Here is a 19900-nt window from a genome sequence, read left to right as displayed (position 1 = left end):
GGTGGGGAGAGTGTCATGGGGACATTACCCAGGCATTGCCAGGAGCAATGCAGGGGCAGGACATGTTGCCTTGGGTGGGGTGGGGGGTTATTTTTAATCTTTTATATAGGTGCCATAATCTAAGTTTCTGGCAGGATGGGCACAATCAGAGCACACCTCACCAACACTGCATCATGGGAACCACCCTTTCAATTTTTTTTCGATAATTGCTTAAATAATACTTTGGGCAGCATGGTGGCACTGTGGTTAGCATTGCTGCATCACCATGCCGGCTTGGGTCACTGTCTGTGTGGAGTCTGCATGTTCTCCTTGAGTCTGCGTGGGTTTCCTCCAGGTGCTCCGGTTCCTCCCACAGTCCAAAGATGTGTGGGTTAGGTGGATTGGCCATGCTAAATTGCCCCTTAGTGTCAAAGAAGTAGCTACAGTAAATGCATGGGGTTATGGGAATAGGGCTGGATGGAATGGGCCGAATGACTTCCTTCTGCACTGTGGGGATTCTATGATTCTATAATACGACGGAGAAATCAGCCATTGGAGCTGGAAGCTTCCAAGCCATTTTTCTGACACGTTATAGAACATAGAACAATACAGCACAGTACAGGCCCCTTGGCCCTTGATATTGTGCCGAGCTATTTCCAAACCCAAGATCAAACTATCCCATTCCCTATCATTCTGATGTGCTCCATGTACCTATCCAATAACCGCTTGAAAATTCCTAAAGTGTCCGACTCCACTATCACAGCAGGCAGTCCATTGCACACCCCAACCACTCTCTGAGTAAAGGACCTACCTTGGACATCCCTCCTATATCTCCCACCATGAACCTTATAGTTATGCCCCCTAGTAACAGTTACATCCACCCAAGGAAATAGTCACTGCATGTCCACTCTATCTATCTTATAAACCTCTATTAAGTCGCCTCTCATCCTCCTCTGTTCTAAAGAGAAAAGCCCCAGCTCCCTCAACCCCTCCCCATAAGACTACTCTCCAAACCAGGCAGCATCCTGATAAATCTCCTCTGCACTCTCTCCAATGCTTCCACATCTTCCTTATAGTGAGGTGACCAGAACTGCACACAATATTCCAAATGTGGTCTCACCAAGGTCCTGTACAATTGTAGCATAACCCCACAACTCGCAAACGTTGTGCCACTCTGCTGAAAAAACTGGAAATTCCCACCCAAACGGCTTAACCTGGCATCAGAACATAAAGTAAAAAATCCAAAATTAAAATTCAGCTTATTGATAAAAATCTGTCCACAGTTCCTGTTTTTCTCTTAATCGTTGATATCAGGTGCAATTTTAATCATTCCAGAGTGGGAAGAAACCTAACTCAGGTGTTCTACAAATATCTTTTAAGTAATTGACTTTTCTGGTGCCTGAACCATTTGCTGCAAAGCTGTTCTAAATTAATCAGTTTTAGGAATTATAATCCCATTCCCTGGCAAATTTTCAGAAATCAATGTTTTAATATGAGGAAATTAAACATTCTGAAACTTAAAGGGACACATTGGTTTGTGAAATTTCATATGTGGCTCATTTGACTTCATTGCCCCATGAAATTGTTTCAAGTACTGTTCAACCTTTTCTGTAATATACCTTAAAAAAATTAAGAGCAAAGAGTGGATTCAGAGTGGATTCATCTCTTTTGGCAGTGCCTCAAGGTCGAGGATGGCTTGCTTCCACTCCAGGGAGTGGCTGAATAGTCCAATCCTGATTCTGCCACAGGTCTAGCAGATTGTGTTTGATGAGGTGGGCAGGCGGGTGGGCGAAATCTGCACTCTGCGTTTCTTGACCTTGGCGTGCTCCACTCACTGATGCTCTAGATGATTGGCAACTTTGCAGATGCTTCTTCTCCAGTTTGTGTGTTCTAAAGCAAGCGATTCCCACTTGTAGATGGTGATGTTGCATTAATTTAGGGAGGCTTTCAGAGTGTTCTTGCAGAATTTCCTCTGCCTTCCGAGCAATTGCCTGCCATTGCGGAGCTCAGAGTAGAACACTTGTTTCAGGAATCTTATGTCAGGCATGTGGACATTGTGGCCGGCCCATTGCTGCTTGCCAAGCATGACTAGTGCCTCAATAGTGGGGATATTGGCCTGGCAGAGGATACTCGCATTGGAATGCCTATCCTGCCAGTGGGTTTGCGGGATTTTGCAGAGGCGACATTGGTGGTATCTCTCTAGGGATTTTAGGTGTCTGCTGTATCGTGTCCGTGTTTCTGATGCAGGATCACAGCTACTCTGTAGACTATGAGCTAGTGCTAGATTTGAGGTCTTGGTCTTCGAACACTCTTTCTTCAAGAGTCTGAAGACTACACTGGCACATTGAAATTGATGTTGGATTTCATCGTCGTTGTCTGCTCGCACCAACAGGAGGCTTCAGAGGCTTTCAGGAAAATGAAGATTGAACATTAGCTAATGATATAGAGGGTGTAGTGATAGACTTAGAATTACAGGAAAAACAAAGTTTTAAAAAGTGTCCAGCAAGGGAAATTGATAGGTTTAAACTGTTATAATTCAACGCAAGAAGTATTACAAACAAGGTGGGTGAGATAACGGCACAGGTAGACAAATGGCAGCAGCATGTCAATTCTACAACATAAACCTGGCTAAAGGAGGGGCAAAATTGGCAGCTCAATATCCCTGGTTGTGGAGTCTTCAAACACGTTAGAATGGGAGATAAAAAGGAGGGGAAGTAGCACTATTGGTTAATGAATCAATTATAGTTGTGAGAAGGGATGATATTCCAACAGGTCAACAAATGAGGCTTTATGGGTTGAGCTTAGAAATAAAAAAGGGGCAGTCACACTTCTAGGAACATTCTACAGACCTCCAAATAGTGAAAGGGAGATAGAAGAACAAATATATTGGTAAATTTCTGCCTGTAAGAACAAGAGGGTAATAATAGTAGGAGACTTTAACCTTCTCAATATCAACTGGGATTCAAACAATATAAGGGGCACTGAAGGCGAAAAATTCATGCAGCATGTCCAAGAAAGTTTTTTCAACCAATTACAGACAAACCCAATGAGAGGAGATACAATTCTAGACTAGTCTTGGGGAATGAAGAAGAGCAAGCGTGTGAAGTCAATAAACAGATGATGGGTCAGATTTTGTAACCTTTTTTAATGGCTTGAGTTTGGGGATATGGGAGGAAGAGGATCCCTTGGAAATCCAAAAAAGTACTGTCTTTTATAGAATCCAAACACCATCAAAATGCAGATTTAACTTTTTCCTACGCTGCTCCGAATTTTATTACATTCTGAATTCTGGCAGGATAGCTGTCAAGCAGCTTTTGCAAAGATTTTTGCAATTCTGGGAACTATGCCAATTTGATAACTCCCCAGTGTCAAAACTATAACACATCACAAAGCCATAGCATTAGTCACAGTTAGGTCGAATTTTTTTTTCTGGGAAATGTATAAGGTTACAAAGTGGATTCATTTGTGTATCCATTGGTGTGAAGACTCAGTTTTACAGACTTTGTTAATGAACACAAAAGGTATTTATTAATAAGCATTTTACAGCAGCTGCATGGGCTCCCAAAATGTTTCTAAGAATCATTTTTACATTGGGTGATTCCACACTCGTCAGACCCAATTGGTCACCCAGGCCAGGTGACCCTTACTCTGTTGTGTTGCCCTTAAAGGGACAATCACCACGATTGGTATTTTAAGTTGATTTGTATGATTGTTTCTACAAATCTCAGTTAAAAGTTACTTTCCCAAATTGCGCCAATTTCAGAACACCTATCTGAAACTGCCAAGGATGTGGATGGGCATGGGTGAGCAGAGGAGCGAGTGTTTTATGAAGAAGGGAGATTTGAAATTGCCCGTTTTTGTAACGAGCCACGGGGAATCTGCAGTTCTTTAGGATGAATCCTGATAACACCTGGCCCCACTCCCACAGCTCATAGCAAAGGTCTGTAGCTGAGACATGCCAAAACCATTTTCCTCAATACTGTTCTCTGACCTTGAACTTCAGTGGCACAGCGGTTAGCACTGCTGCCTCTCAGCACTCGGGACCTGGGTTCAATTTCTGGCTCGGGTCACTGTCTGTGTGGAGATTGCATGTTCTTCGTGTGTCTGCGTGGGTTTCCTACGGGTGCTCCAGTTTCCTCCCACTCTCCAAAGATGTGCGAATTAGTTTGATTAGCCATGCTAAATTGTCCTTAGTGTCAGGGGGACTAGCTAGGGTAAATACATGGGGTTCTGGGGATAACGTCTGGGTAGGATTGTGGTCTGTGCAGACTTGATGGGCCAAATGGCCTCCTTCTGCACTGTATGATTCTATAAATCATCAGGGGCAGTGGCTGTGGGTTGACATATGCCAGCACAAACACTGGGATTTTTTGGCTGTGTATTTAGTGTGTATGTTGAAGTTTTTAGTACTATTTTCCTTATAGCAGCAGAGTTGCTGTCCTTTGAAGTATCTCTACTGCAAAAATGCAAATCATCTGTCTCCATAAAAGTTGTCAGCTCATTGTAAATGAAGAAGTTACAATATTGTACCAGCCTTTCTTGACAAAAATGTGCTAAGGCTAGCTTTAAAGCAAACCAGCCTAGCAGGATTATTTGTTCTATCATAAACAGGAACATTTTTGTACTCTTACCCAATTGGACAGCATGATCTCAAGTCCCTTCTTTCTTAGTTACTCATATATGATTGTTTTTTATTGAATAAGACCAAGTCAATATTTCCCTTGTCTAAACATGAGGTCAAACTGAGGGTCTTGGGGGTGGGGGGAGCTGAAATTAATCATTTAAATGCAAATAAGAGTAATATACTGTTACCATTTTTGTCCATGGGTTTTCAGATATTCCAGTACATTATTAAAATAAATCATTTATAAATAGAGAGAATTAGAACATTTTGTTTGCTCCCGTTATGTTTTGGCTTTAAAGAGACAGCATCGTATATCCCTTGTCTTTTCAGGTTTTAGTTCAAAATACTCAAGTTCACATTCTTGAGGTATTCGAAATTACAAAGTGATCCAGCAAGACGTTCCTTTCAATTTTGAGAACTGGATTTAATTCCAAACTGGACATTTGTGGGAATAATTTGTTTTCCCCTGATCATTAGAGGCCGTCAGCGAAATGCCTGCCTGCACCTCGCTGCCTGAAGATAATGACAGACATGCCACATTTAACATGAAACTGGAAAGAATTACTCCGGGTCTTAAGGGTCAGTACACAGAGGGACATATTGTTTCATGGAGATTTAATTTAATATGTGAGTGACTTGAGATTGTTTGTAATGTTTTCCAAAAATGATTTGTTAACACCATTCACCAGACTTTACAATAAGTACGTGGTTTCTGGGACACAGACTGTTCCTCATTGAGCTCCCTGGAGCCTTAGTCATCTGACCTTTAATGTCACACTTACATCATTAATATCATGATATATCGCTAACATAACCATTAACCCATTTCTCTATATGTCCCCCCTCCCCAAGTATAATCTCAAAATTGCTAAATTCTTTTGTTAAGTTATTTACAAAACTGTTTACATTCCCATCAAATCCATCCAAATTCATAATTCAGAGTGTTGGTTCTGGCATGACAGAGTGATTCCTGCTGACTGCACCAGCATATTTTCAGACTGAATCTCATGCCCATTGGTAATAATTTTTATGCTTACATGTATCACTGCAGCGTGTCCCCTTTGATTCGCCTGCCCTGCAATGACTGAACTGCTGCAAGCACTGGGGAGCTCTGTATGAGGGGCTCCATTCACCCATAGAGCCTCCACCCCGTCTGTTCATGCCACCAAGTTTGGGAGAACCACGATGCTCACGACACCTCATCTCTGAGGAGTGTGAGAATGGTAGTGCTATGTACCTTCCGCACTGGCAGTAAGGAAGCGCTGCTGCTGGATTTCCCCTCCCCAGTGCCCATCTCCCAACTCCCATCCATAAAGGTGAATCCCCTCGTTTCCCTCCATCCAAACACACCTCTCTTGTGTTGAGCAGTGTTCTCTCATGATTAAGATTCCAAGGGCTGTCCAGCTGCCCATTTCCACTGTAAGATGGTTGTGAACACCAGGGCCCCTGACATGGCTGGGGCCTGTAGCAGCTGACACTGCACATCCTACATTTCTGAGCCAATAAGCCCATTCAATGGCAGGATCTGTTGAGGTCTATGGCGGACATGAATCAGTCATAATGCTGAGGATGAGAGGAACATCATTCTTTCCTCAATGCAAGTCATCATCATTCTCCCACAAAGTGCAACCAATAGCTTCAGTGCCCTGCCCACGATGCCTGGCAACAGCATGGGAGCATACTTCTGGCACTGCATCACTGGTGAGATGTTAGTCGCTCTTAGTCCTGCTCGTCCTCAAAGTGAGATGCAATGAGGCAGCCCTAGTGTGTCGGCCCTTTCGGGTTTCGTACATTGCCCAGACTTCTTGTGCCTCCTCCTCTGCGTGGTCACCCTCATCGTCCTCCTCATCCCAGGAGATGTGGCTCTCCTCCATCTCCTCCAAGTTCATGTGATTTCCTCTCTGCAGCACCAAGTTGTGGAGAGCACAGCAGACTGCAATAATGTGGGAGGCCTTCTCGGGTCTATACTGTAGGCCACCTTCCCAACCAGTCCAGGCACTTAAACTGTGTCTTCAGCAGGCCAATTATCTGTTCGACTAGCATGTATGTTGAAACATGAGTCTCATCGTACCGAGTCTCCGCTGGTATTTGTGACCTTCACAATGATATCACCAGCCACTTCTTGAGGGAGTACCCTTTGTCCCCGAGGAGCCATCCCTCCAGCCGTGGCTCTCCTTCAAAGATGGCTTGGATCTGGGAGTGCCCCAAGATGTAACTGTCATGGACGCTCCCTGATAAATGGGCACACATCTGCATGAGGCACACTGTGTGATCACAGATAGGCTGCACATTGAGGGAGTGGAATCCCTTGTGGTTTATGTTGCATCCTGGGACATGCAGGGCCATGTGAGCGCAGCCAATCAAACTGTGCACCTGGGGAAAGCCTGTGAAGGTGGTGGAGCCCATGGCTCTAGTTCCCCTGGTCCCATTCCAAGATAGTATATATGTGAGCTCTCATGCAAATGACATATGTAACCTCAAGGATGGATTTGAATGTGGCCGACTGGGAGATGCCACACAGTTCACCCCTGCTGCCCTGGAATGATCCACTTGCATAGAAATTAAGTGGCTTTGACATTAGGGGCCACAGGCAGTGGGTTCCCCTCCATCCATACACTTGCAAAGATGGCCTCCACTGAATGGTGCGCAGCATTTATTGGCATAACTACTAGTAAGTACAGGCTGGATGCCTGTTCAGCCAAGTATCTGCCTCTTGTGGTAGGTGAGGCCCAACTAAATCATGCAAAGCCAGCAATTAACATGTCCAGTGCATTCCTAGAGGGTAGCTTGTTTCTCGCAGGTCACAAGAGGTGCAGAGCTGAGCAACCTTCCATGACCCATTAAGATCTACTGTTACACGCAAGCACCCCTAACAATCAGTTTTGGACTGCTAGGGAGGTTCCCCCCCTTCTTCCTCACAATGCTACCTGAGTATAGGTTCCAATGACACTATAGTCATCTTCTCCTGAATCCAAGGCCCTTCAGGTAGCATGTGGGGAGACACAGCCCATTCCTGAATCTACCACCGTAGCCTTCCAGCTGGCTTTCAGAGCCCCACCCAGGTAATTCAGTCGCCCCCAGTGCTGAGCTTCTTGTTATCAAGCGTTTCCACTCTCTTGCTAGTCCCCACTAAGCATTCCCTTAGCTGTGATATGGACAGGAACTCAGAAAGCAGGATGTGGGTAGTGCTATCTGTATACCAGCCTGACAACCCCTTTAAAGCAAGGGGTGCATGGACATGAAGGGAAGGTAAGATCTGCAAGCAACCCCTCCCTACTCACTCTCACTGAAATGATGATTCTGGGATCCCCACCCCTGGCCCCGAGTTGAACTTACCCGTCCGGTGCCTCCTGAACAGTGCACACTGCAGAGGTGGTGGTTGCCTGAGCACATTCATCTCTGAAATCTCCTTGGAGATGAAGGTGCCAGGTTCATGCTTCTATAGACCTGTTGTAAATGGCGCTGGTGTGATGTCACGCAGGTGCCCACCGACCGTCTGGTGAGGGGGGAAGTCCCAGAGAAGTGTCGCTAATGGCATGCTAATATATTAAAACAAGCTTTCTGTGGTTCCACAATGTGTTGTTTATCACTCCACCAATGAGGAGTGGGAAGATCAGAATAGAATTGGAAATTCGTCGGCACGTATCATACTTTCTGGATCTTGAGCAGGTGCCGCCATTCTCACAGATGAGGAGTGTGGGTTCAAAATCAGTGTCACAAGTTAAGCCTGTCAGGTGCTATAGTAGCAAATGGAATGAGATGAATCTGATGGTTTACTGTTCACATGATGGATAGAATACTAGTTCTCTGTGTGGAATCATATCATGGTGTAGGTCAGTAATTTAAGGAGGAGGGAACATTTGGGAGGAACCTTATACTACATAAAGTTTAACCTTTTATGTGGATAAACTAAACCTATTTTTTGAATGCAGACCAATACATTAGATTCTCCCTTGTCTTAATGCAGTGCCTTAAATGCTTATTGTTGGGGAAGTATTGTATTTTGATGGTACCTAGTGAGTCGTGATGTCCTTTGCTCTACTTTTCTGTTCCTGTTTATCTATCAGTTTGGTTAGGTTCTCATAGAATTCCTTGCTGACCGCTCTTAATGACCTTTGCTTTTTAGTTAAGTGTTGATGGCATTCCACATAACGCTGTGGATCATTTTCCCACCACAGATATTGGAATTACTAGTTTAATGTATTCATTTAATCTCCAGATAGAAAATGGAAACAAAAATCAGGTGGAGTGTAAAACAGGCAAATTTACAAACAGCCATTTTCCACCAACAGTAAATGTAAAAGTGCATTCTGATGTGTGGAGGAATAAAGCAGAAAAATTTGGGACACACTAGGAGTCAATTAAATAGCTACAGAAATACTTATTAATAAGGAAGTGAGACATAATGGATGAAACATTTAAGTAAGAAGTAGTTAGTGCTCCTAATTCTGAATGCAACGGTTCATTGCTTCTTATGGTTCAATCCCATTGGGAAATAGATTAAAGTTGTCCAATATCATTTTCCTTAGGACCCTGAACAGCTGTTAGTGATGTGGGTGCGTAAAATATGTCATAAATACCATTGAGCAATACTTGTCACAGTATAGATTCCTTCACTCCATGTATACTTATATGGGCAGTAAAAATTATTGTGAAAAATCTAGCATGCAATCTGTTCACACCAATGCCAAAGTAAACTCTTCCTTTCAGCACCCTATGTCAGTAACAACATGGAGCCAATTGAAGGACCATTTACATTACTTAATACAAAGACATTTTTTGTGATGTTCTTTGAGAGTGTTTTTTGCACAAAAAAAATTTCTTGTGCTCCTGGTTTTTTGTTTTCCAGATTAGTGGCAGATTTGATGTGCTGGTACTTGAGGTTTACGTTCTCCGCACAGATTCAAATAAACGATTAAATTCAACTTGACTCAATAAAATACTGGAGGAGAGTTCTGTTTTTACTTAGTTCATTGGAGAAAGTTATACTGTTCTCCTTTTGACAGTTGTATAATTTCTCAAAGTAAAATCTGTAATACGGGGGGCCAAATAATTAAATACACCCCAGCTAATGGCCTGCATTAGTACCCACAACTAAAACTGTTAATATATAGCAATCTGGTGAGTGGGTGAGTTGTGAAACTTGAATATTGTAGATATTTTGTCTTGGTGGTAAGAAATATCTTTTTAGGCAGTTTTTATATTCACGTAGTTGCAGTATGTGTCAAATATGAAGTTCAGTACAAAGTGAAGTATACCAGTAATAAGATTTGAAACAAGCATTTTGCCGTGCTCATCTTGTTAAATTGACTGTGACATGGTAAACTTTGCCTCTGCAGCTTATAGATTTTACTGCAGTGGCATTGTAACTTTGTGGTTTTGTTATTTCTCATTGATGCATAGTTGACAGGGCTGTGTAAAGATGCCAATGTTTTTTTCAATACCTATCCCCCTATTAAATCTAGATTGGTATTCCTTCAGCTGCAGGGCTCCATGTCAATCATTTTTTGACATCAAAATAAAATCAGGTTAAAATAGAACCATTGCAATTCATTCCTGCATGCTGAGTAATTGATTTTTGAATAAATCTAATTTGCTGAGTATTTAGCGTGTTAGTCCTATTTGCGTATCACAGTGTGTAAAAACAGAATTACCTGGTTTTGGTTCATTACCTTAATTTATAAGCCAATCTAGCTAACTAATTTATTACTCAATTGTTTAGATTCAATTCTCACAAATCACATCACATCGATTGGGGAGTATTGAGTAATTTGCATTACCTGGAACTTTAAAGGGTGATTTGATCATTTAAGCCTGAAATTGGCACAATCTAAGGGAATTCCAAGTCTGGTCTGTAAATTGTTACTTGTCTCAATAAGGACCACTAACTATTACACCCAGTAAGCTCAAAAGATCTTCCTTGGTCAGTGGTTATAAGGTGCTGTCACAAACTAAAAGTTGAATTCATATTTGTGTAGCTAACCAATGGAAAAGCTATTGAAAGCAGCTATGTGTAATCTACATATTAGCACCAGTCCCATATTTTATCCATTGTAATGGGAAAAACATTCACATGGATTGTCAGGTGGGAGTGCATCAGCCTGATTGGTCTTTAGTATATTTATTAAATCAGTAAAGCAAGTGAGTTTGATGAAACATAGCAACATTGAAAGAGTAATTGCTACAGAGATTAAGGGAGCTCACATTAGTTTTAATGAGACAGTGTTAATGAGTTACAGGGTTAGTTTTGTCATAAAGATATTTCTTCAAGTAGGCTGCATTCTTGAAACAATTGGCACTGAAATGTCTCCATGTCTGGCACTAAGTTCACACTGCAGCAGATGCTAAAGCCTTTTCTGAACTTTTATTCTGAAAATGTACACTCTTGTGAGATGTGACATTGGTAGGCAGAAGGTGTCTGCGCATATTATTATATCATCACTTAATGGCCACACATGATATTCCTTTTTCCTTGTATTTTAGCAGAAGCATCAGCTTCTTTGAAATAAAATAAATGAATCTATGACATTGCTGGAATAAAGTTCAGATATGAATACATTGCCAACTGTAAATTCCTCATCACTTTTGAGTTGATTGCCAAATCTTTGTGCAAGATGTCATTGTCTCTTTTAAAGTGTAATCATTTTGTAGTAGATTGAACATTTTAGAAATATGTACATTTTGATACTTTTCATAGAATAAAGTTTAATTAAACATTTTCTACTAAAACATGAGTTTGTCATCAAAGTTATTTGTAATTGAAAGAAAAATTAAAGTGCTCACTAATGGTGCATTTGCATTTCTATGTTTTTCAGGTATGAGAATACTAGTGACTTTACTACTAGATACTCTGCCTATGTTAGGCAATGTCCTTCTTCTTTGTTTTTTTGTCTTCTTTATATTTGGAATTGTTGGAGTGCAGCTGTGGGCTGGGCTGCTAAGGAACAGGTGTTTTTTTGAAGACAGCTTTGCAATGTAAGTATACCCTCTAAAATCATTTAAACTGCATGAGAGTTTTTCTGCAATATAGTTCTTTTCTGAAAGATTTTGATTTCTAATGTAGAATAGTCAAATATACTTTACTACACTGTCCTATCTGTCTGCCTAAATCCCACCTCAAAAAATCCATGATCTTAAGCTAAGTTGGATGCCACATCAGTTTTAGTCAGTACTTTCTTAATGTTGATTGAAAAGCAATTACATTATATGTAAGAATAATATTGACAAGAACAGTAGGAAGCTACACTTGTTGGATAGGTGATTTAAACATTCTAGATATGACACTTTTTGGATTATGTGAACTTTGTCCTCTATATGAATACAAAGTGGACTTGATCTTGACAGTAACATTAATGTAAACATTGCTATGTCTCAAGACTAGTAGTTTAAAAAATACAAAATACCTATTATTTACTGAAAGAACAGAGTAACAAGATTTTATAGTTTAAAATAGAAGATAATTTATTATACAAGATTTTATAGTTTAAAATAGAAGATAATTTATTATACAAGAGTCAAGCAAAGCAAACATGAAAATCTATCTTAAGCAATCTTCTGTATTCTAAAACCCAGAATCAGCTCAAGTTAAACATGAATTAACAGACAAATTGTGGTAGATTGTAAACAATAAATTGTTCCCTAAATGGTAAATGGAATTAACATAGATCTTATAGATAGACTTGGTAATCCACTCAGCCTATATGCCATCACTATCAGCATCCTTCAAAACTCTGTCTTCCTCACAAAGAATTTCAGCTTCTACTTTTTTAGGACTAGCCTGATCTTTTTGCTTTCAGCAGCACACACTGCACCTGAGTTTGGCGGGCACATTCTTCACCAAAAATGGCACTCATCAGCAGAACTCCGCAACCTGATCTGGATGGTGTAGACCACCAGTACTATCTTGAAATAACAGACACAGCTGCAGCAACTACCTCTTTGCTTAGTCTCAGCTTTTAGATCTAGCCTCTGTCTTCTTCAACTTACCTGTACTGCACCAAAGGACTCATCAACCTCTACTGAATTCTGCTGGTTCTGTTTCCTTTTATATGTTTTCAACCAGAAGTTGTGGTTTAAATTGCATTGTCGGTCTCAGTTTCCTTAGCAATTATGAGAGTCAGTTTCCATTTTCAATTAGGGTCCGTCTCAAAAAAATAGAAGCTGTCCCACTGATTCCAGCAGAACACTGAAAAACTTGAATTATTTCCATTTATGTCCCTGAAATGATATGCCTAAAGGTATTGCTGTGAGCTTTGGAAGAAACTGACATTCTGACATTTTCCTAAAGCACTTCATCGTCAATGAAGTACTTTTGAAGCATAATCACTGTTGTAATTAAACATGGCAGCCAAATGGTAGCCATCAAGCTCTCACAAACAGCAAGGTGATGATAACCAGTCTGGTTTTGTGTTGTTGATTGAGGGATAAATAACAGTAAATAGCCCCTTTGAGGTCTACTGTAAGAAAAGACAAAATGTTAAACAAAATTTATCTAGTCAAGTTAATATGTTGGTTTGAGGACTGATGAAGCACTCCATCTCCCACGGTGCCCATTGGCCACGGAAGGCCTCAAGAATACCAGCAGACACTGCGCGCTCCTTTTCAACTGAGGCATGAACATTGTCACAGAAAGGCAGCAGACAACCAGGCCTGACAGTCCCCTCCACAATCTGCTGCCTGGACCTATTATTGGCCACCTCAACAAGGCGCAGGAGCAGGTTAACAAGGAGGTTCCTGATAAAAGACAGGCAATTCCTGCAAGGAGACACAAAGCCCTCCCAGGTCCATAAATAGGAACTTAAGGTTATAATAAAGACCATGCACCCAGCAGAAGAAATGCATTACCAACGAACACTACTGGGGCAGGTGCCCAATGTAAAGGGATCACCGCAAGGTCTGAAGGCAAAATGTCAGCACTTGGGTGAGGAAGCGCATCAGCACCTCTCCATTCTCCATAAGCAGGAGATTCAGTGCCTCAGCACTGACTCTGTGCATCCTTTTGTCCCAGAAGATGTTGATGAGACTCTAGGGGAAAGATCAAAATACCCAACAGTGTGGCTATTAGTTGATTTATGACCTGTGTTAACTCCTGTACCATAATACTTGGAATAGTCCTGTCCAGCACCCGATGTGACTGATGACTTTGACCTCCAACCATTCCCAGTTTGCCAGCCAGGATCACTCAGCAGGGCTAAGATAGACCCCTGAGTAAAGCAGCTGGGCGGTGTTCTTTTCAATGGTCTGAGCTCCAACTAACTCAGAGTCTGGCACAGTTTCCCCAAATGATCCTCGTGGAGTTGATTTGTTGGCACTTATGCATCCATCACAGGTCAGCTGGATAAGTCGACAGGACAATCTACATGCCTGGCCCATGCAGAGCCAATTACAACACCCTCCCCAGCAAGAAATGCAGGAAAGTATCCACGCAGATAGAATATAATTGGCCAAACATGGGGCAACCTGTTGCAAACCGAAGGAGTGCTATCAAGGACCCATTAATCTTAATTAAACATTCTGTGGTGGCGTACAGAAGTCAGATATTGGCAAAAAAATGCATCATGAACCCACTGTTCGCAGAGTCCTGAATAAATATTCAAAATCCACTCCGTCAAATGCCTTCTCAAGATCAAGGGAGAGGAAGGCAGTTTACAGACCAACCTTCTAGGAATGATGGATCAAGTCTCAAACCAGGTGGATGTTGTCATAATACCGCTATTCAGAATCCTGTAAAACTGGTCAGAGTGGACCATGTGGTCCAGCGTAATGCCCCGACAAGGTCATGATAATATCTTTGTAAATAAATTTTAAATTTTTGTTTGATTCAGGGCTGAGAGCACAGGTCTCTTGTGGTGCAAGAGGATGGACCTCCACCTACATTTAAACTGGCATCTGGTCTCAGTAAAGATGATAAAATCTTTGTAATCTTTACTGAGACCAGATGCCAGTTTAAATGTAGGTGGAGGTCCATCCTCTTGCACCACAAGAGACCTGTGCTGTCAGCCCTGAATCAAACAAAAATTTAAAATTTATTTATTAGCCACAAGTAGGCTTACATTAACTCTGCAATGAAGTTACTGTGAAAATCCCCTAGTTGCCACACGCTGGCACCTGTTCGGATACACTGAGGGAGAGTTTAGCATTGTCAATCTGCCTAACCTGCACGTCTTTCCGAATGTGGGAGAAAACTGGAGCACCTGGAGCAAACCCTCGCAGACATGAGGCAAACGTGCAGACTCTGCGTAGACAGTGACCCAAGCACTGAATCCGGAATCCAAGCACTGAAGTATTTTCACCAAGAATCTGGGTCCCTGGTGCTGTGAGGTAGCAGTACTAACCACAGTGCCACCATGCCGCCCTTGCCCATTACTGTGTATCTTTAACAAGAGTTGGCTAGTGGGCTGAAGAATGGCAGATGGAGTTCAGGTAAATGCGAAGTGATGCATTTTGGTAAACTGAACCAGGGCAGGACTTACTCAGTTAATGTAGGGCGTTGGGGAGAGTTAAAGAACAAAGAGATCTAGGGGTACAGTTCATAGCTCCTTGAAAGTAGAGTGACAGATGGACAGAGCGGTGAAGAAGATATTCAGCATACTTGGTTTCATTGGTCAGAACATTGAATACAGGAGTTGGGGCGTTTTGTTGAAGTTATACAAGACATTGATAAGACCACACTTGGAATTCTGTGTATAGTTCTGGTCACTCTGTTATAGGAAGAATATTATTAAACTACAGATTGCAGAAAAGATTTACTAGGATGCTCCCAGGACTTGATGGTTTGAGTTTTAAAGAGAGGCGGGATAGACTGAGACTTTTTTCTCTGGAGCGTCGGAGGCTGAGGGGTGACCTTATTGAGGCCTATAAGGTAATGAGGGGCAGAGATTGGCTAGATGGTCAATGTCTTTTCCCAGGGGTGGGGGAGTCTAGAACTAGAGGGCATAGGTTTAAGGTGAGGGCGGAGAGATACAAAAGGGTCCAGAGAGGCAATTTTTTCACTCAGAGAATTGTGAGTGTTTGGAACAAGCTGCCAGAGATAGTGGTGAAGGCGGATACGATTTTGAGTTTTGAAAAGTATTTGGACAGTTACATGGGTGGGATGTGTAGAGAGGGATATGGGCCAAATGTGGGTAATTGGGACTCGTTTAGGGGTTTAAAAAAAAAAGGGCAGCGTGGACAAGTTCGGCCAAAGGGCCTGTTTCCATGCTGTAAATCTCTATGACTATGACTTTAAGATAACTAACCAACTTTCACCAGGAAGGCATCTCCCTCATACAGCCATGTCAGCTTAGATTTTAGTGCTCACATCCTGAAGTGGAATATGAACCTTCTGAGTTGGAGGCAAGAGTGCTACCCATTCAGTCATTGCTGGTATATCAGAAAGTGATCCTCTTAACTAAAATTCTTTAGATGTGTTTAAAAAAGAAACATTTTTTGCTGTCATGACTACCTTTGAGTAATCAATTCCGTGGTTGAAATATAAATAAACTTACTTTTTAAACCCTCTGAAGTATTTCAGGGAAATGTATTTTCCTTTACCAAAATTGATTTAGAAATAAGCGTAGTTGTGCAACGTTTACTTCCCCTTCAGTTGGGCCTAAAGGCAACTGCTGTAGTTTGTTTTAAACAAAAGGATGGCCAGCTGCTGCACAGCTTATTCTTTTCTTTCACTGACTCAAAACAAATGTTCTTGATGTGATTAACTTTAGCATTACAATTGCCTGAACTTTGACAAAGTTTACCTGAGCCTGCTTGCACTCTGAGCTTTCAAATGCAAGCGTAGGAGGCTGGACTTACCCTAAATTTACCTATATAAGTGAATGTCATCTGAATGTCATTGGCGGAAATTTGATTGAGTTTTGTTTGATTTTCCTCTGGACGGAATTTGGGCATGAGGTACATTGTAGACTACCTGTATTTTTGAGAAATAACCTCTATAATCAAAGTGGAAAGGGGAAATTTCAATTGACTTGGTGGGGATTTTTTTTAGCAGTCTGTACAACATGTCTTAAATTGTGTTCAAACTTCACATACAGCCAATGCATCATTCACATGTTACAAACAATCTAGAGTTAAAGACACTAGTACTTTTCAAACAAGTATTGAGAAAAATGTAAGGACGCTTGACTTATTGGACAGGGACAGAAAAGAATGATGAGGATGTTGGTAGTATACAAGATGTTTTGGATAATGAGGATAACATGACAGATTGACTTTGCTATCACTCAATAGGCCAGAATTTGTTGGGAAACTTGTGGTATGACAACAGTGCATCTACAGTAAAAATTGTCAGTATAGTATGGATTTTCCAGGAACTTGTGGTACTGAAGACTGATGTCATATGTCACTTTGTGCTCCCTGGCCCTCACTGAAACAGTGAGCATTTTATCATCATCCCCTCTGCCCTCCTTCTATGAAATGAAAAGTAATGCCTAATTTGCTGTATTAATACTACTTTGATAGACATTTCCATTTGACCTGAATCAGAACAGTGCAAACCCTTTGACAGTGGAGTGGTTTGCAATGATAAAAAATGGGTACAAAATATAATTGAAGAAGTACAATAAGCTGGAGAGTCAGTGTCTTAGGAAGTATTACATTTTATGGCAATTACATTTAATCAGATCAACATATTGAAAAAATGTAGAAACAGAAAATGCTGAATAAACTCAGCAGGTCTGGCAACATCTGTGGAGAGAAACAGAGTTAATGTTTTAGACCTAAATGATCCTTTGGCTGAATTTATCTAGCATTTTCTGTTCTTATTTTAGATTTCCAGCATCCACAGTATTTTACTTTTATATTGAGACACATTCAGATAGCAGAGCGGGCTGAAACAAAAGCAAAATACCGTGGATGTTGGAAATTTGAAATAAAAACAGGAAATGATGGAAATACTTAGCAGATCAGATAGCATCTGTGGACAGAAACAGCATTAACATTTCTGGTCAATGATCCTTTATCAAAAGTGTCTGTAGTTGACGTCATTGGATAATCCAGAGCAGAACTTTCCCCTATGGAGATATCAAGGCCTTTTATAATAGCTTTTTAAAAAGACAGCTACAGTTGTTTCAGAATGATGCATTCATAGAAACATAGAACAGTACAGCACAGTACAGGTCCTTCGGCCCTCGATGTTGTGCCGAACTATGTTTGAACCCAAGATCAAGCTATCCCACACCCTGATCTGGGAACAGAGGATTTGAAATAACATCTCCCACTTTCCACTGGCTGCTTCATGATTTCACTTTCTGACCAGAGTTTTTCATTATGCCAATGTGGAGAGTGGACAGGGCCCTTACTCCATCCTCTTGTTTCAAAAGCCAATTCAAATGAAGTCTAATTCATGGTTCCTACAAGAGAGACACACAAGATCCAAGCTGACAAGAATAGGCATCACACCTAATCTTGGGCCTGATCCCACAATCAATCTTAAATGGCACTGGACCTGCCAAGAGGCTGAAAACCGATCTGCACCAGCCCAGCTTACAGCAGATGCTCCATCATCTAGCCTCTCTTTATTCAGTCTGCTTCAACAATTAATGTTTAACCTTGGGTAATCACCCAAATAATCCAGTTAATACAGCATAGTATCCCAGCTGGAAATTGCCACAACTTCTTACCTTTTCAGCCATTTAGGTTAAGTGATCACTGCATTGACCATTCCTGAACACAACAGTGTTACATTCTAATAAATTCTCTGGCAAGCTATGACATAATTTTGACACTAGGTGATTACATGGCAGTCACTATTTCAGCAAGCTCCAGACTATAGACTGCAAAAATAGAAATGGAAAATTAATATGACTGTTTAACTTAAACCATCTAAACAGGGCCAAATAACACTTTATCAAACTTCAGTGCCTGTTAGGAATTAAAAAGATAAATCTTGCTTCCCACTGTGAATATAGAGTTGAAACTTATGGCTCTGCCATGGAGGGGGTGGGGCTGAAAAACTGGCAAGTCATTCAAAAGTTCATCGAATTTGACAGGAGTGGAAAATTTCACCCATAGATTATCAGGAGCAGTAATGTGGCATTGGATAATTTGTTTTTAAAAAACTTAGACAAAGTTTTTAAGAAGTTAGACAATGATTTAATTGTGAATTGAATGTCATCAATGGGAGTAAAGTAGATCATTAAATATTCCAAATAATAATTCTTCTAAACCCCACTTAGGGCCACAGAAATATCTACTATAAAATAAAACTGGCCAGGGTTGTAAGAGGTAGATAGATAGTATTGTTAGATTCATCTCTCAGAAACTGGCTTGATTACCTTTGCAAATAAGAGAGAAATTTCAAAGAGTGTAATCATACCAGAAACTTCACTCATTACCTACTTTAAAACATGAAAGGTTCGAAATAGTTAATTCTTAAAATAAGTTTAACACCTTGTCAATGTGGATGAATGTCCTGCAGATGCATTAAGCGCCCCTCTGCTCATAACAGCAATGGTAATTTTGAGCTTTAAATAAGTTGTGTTCGTTGCTATTTGTGCTGGCCATGCTCTTCATGTACTCAATCAACAAAGACCTTGCTCTTCTTCCATTCACCATCTTGAGAGTCTGCGTGTAACCTGCCCCACTGACTTTGACAGGCCCACTGCCATTTCACATTCAATTGGGCATTAATTGGTAGATAGAACTACCTACCTGATTGGCTGACGGCTCTCTAGCCCATCCAGTCACAGTGCTGTAATGACCAGAAGAGACCACACATGAAGAACTCCAGGGTGCGAGAGGATATGGGATGCCCATGTGTCACATCTCACGCAATCCAGTAGCAGATTCCTATTGCAATACATTTATGTCCCATTCATACTTATTGTCTTAAAAAGTTTTCAAATTAAGCTCTATTTTCAAAGTTAAGTTGGTGGTACACTGGAAACTCTAGCCTTCTGTTTCGTAGACATGTAGAAGTGTCAAGCAGTGTCCGGTTTGTCCATTTGGATCATATCTCAGGTGGTGGGGGTTTTTAGGGAAATCTGCAGCATAGGGGAGGTGGTCTACTTAGATGAGAGGTCAGAAGATGCAAGTTTAAGTCATGGGTGAGGGAGGGGTGGATCAAGAGCATCTATATGGACCAAAAGTCCTCAAGAAAGGGACCACATGGATTGGGACATGGAATTGTGCAATAAAAAGGGCCTGGGGATGATAACACCACTCAGCCAGAGGATGCACTGTCACCTGCCTTGCCACAACCTCCACTGGCACAGTTGCAGCTGCATGGAGAGTTTGTGTTAGACTTGGGAGCATAATCTAAAGAGTGCTTTGCACTCATGTCCCAGCAGCTGAGGAAAGCTG

General features: G+C 41.3%; 1 protein-coding gene across 1 annotated transcript in view; it reads left to right on the top strand.

Annotated features, from left to right (window-relative positions):
• cacna1ha (calcium channel, voltage-dependent, T type, alpha 1H subunit a) overlaps window positions 1-19900 on the top strand; it is a 252931-nt gene that overhangs the window by 13901 nt on the left and 219130 nt on the right. Inside the window, 1 exon segment of the mRNA XM_080206889.1 lies at window positions 11419-11578. Coding sequence (XP_080063015.1) covers window positions 11419-11578 — 160 coding nt within the window.

The sequence above is a fragment of the Carcharhinus amblyrhynchos genome, chromosome 18 (genome assembly GCF_965287045.1).
Source record: "Carcharhinus amblyrhynchos chromosome 18, sCarAmb.v2.hapA, whole genome shotgun sequence".
In the NCBI taxonomy this organism is placed as follows: Eukaryota; Metazoa; Chordata; class Chondrichthyes; order Carcharhiniformes; family Carcharhinidae; genus Carcharhinus; species Carcharhinus amblyrhynchos.
Note: the sequence above shows the minus strand (reverse complement) of the source record. Positions and strands in the feature narration are given on the sequence as shown.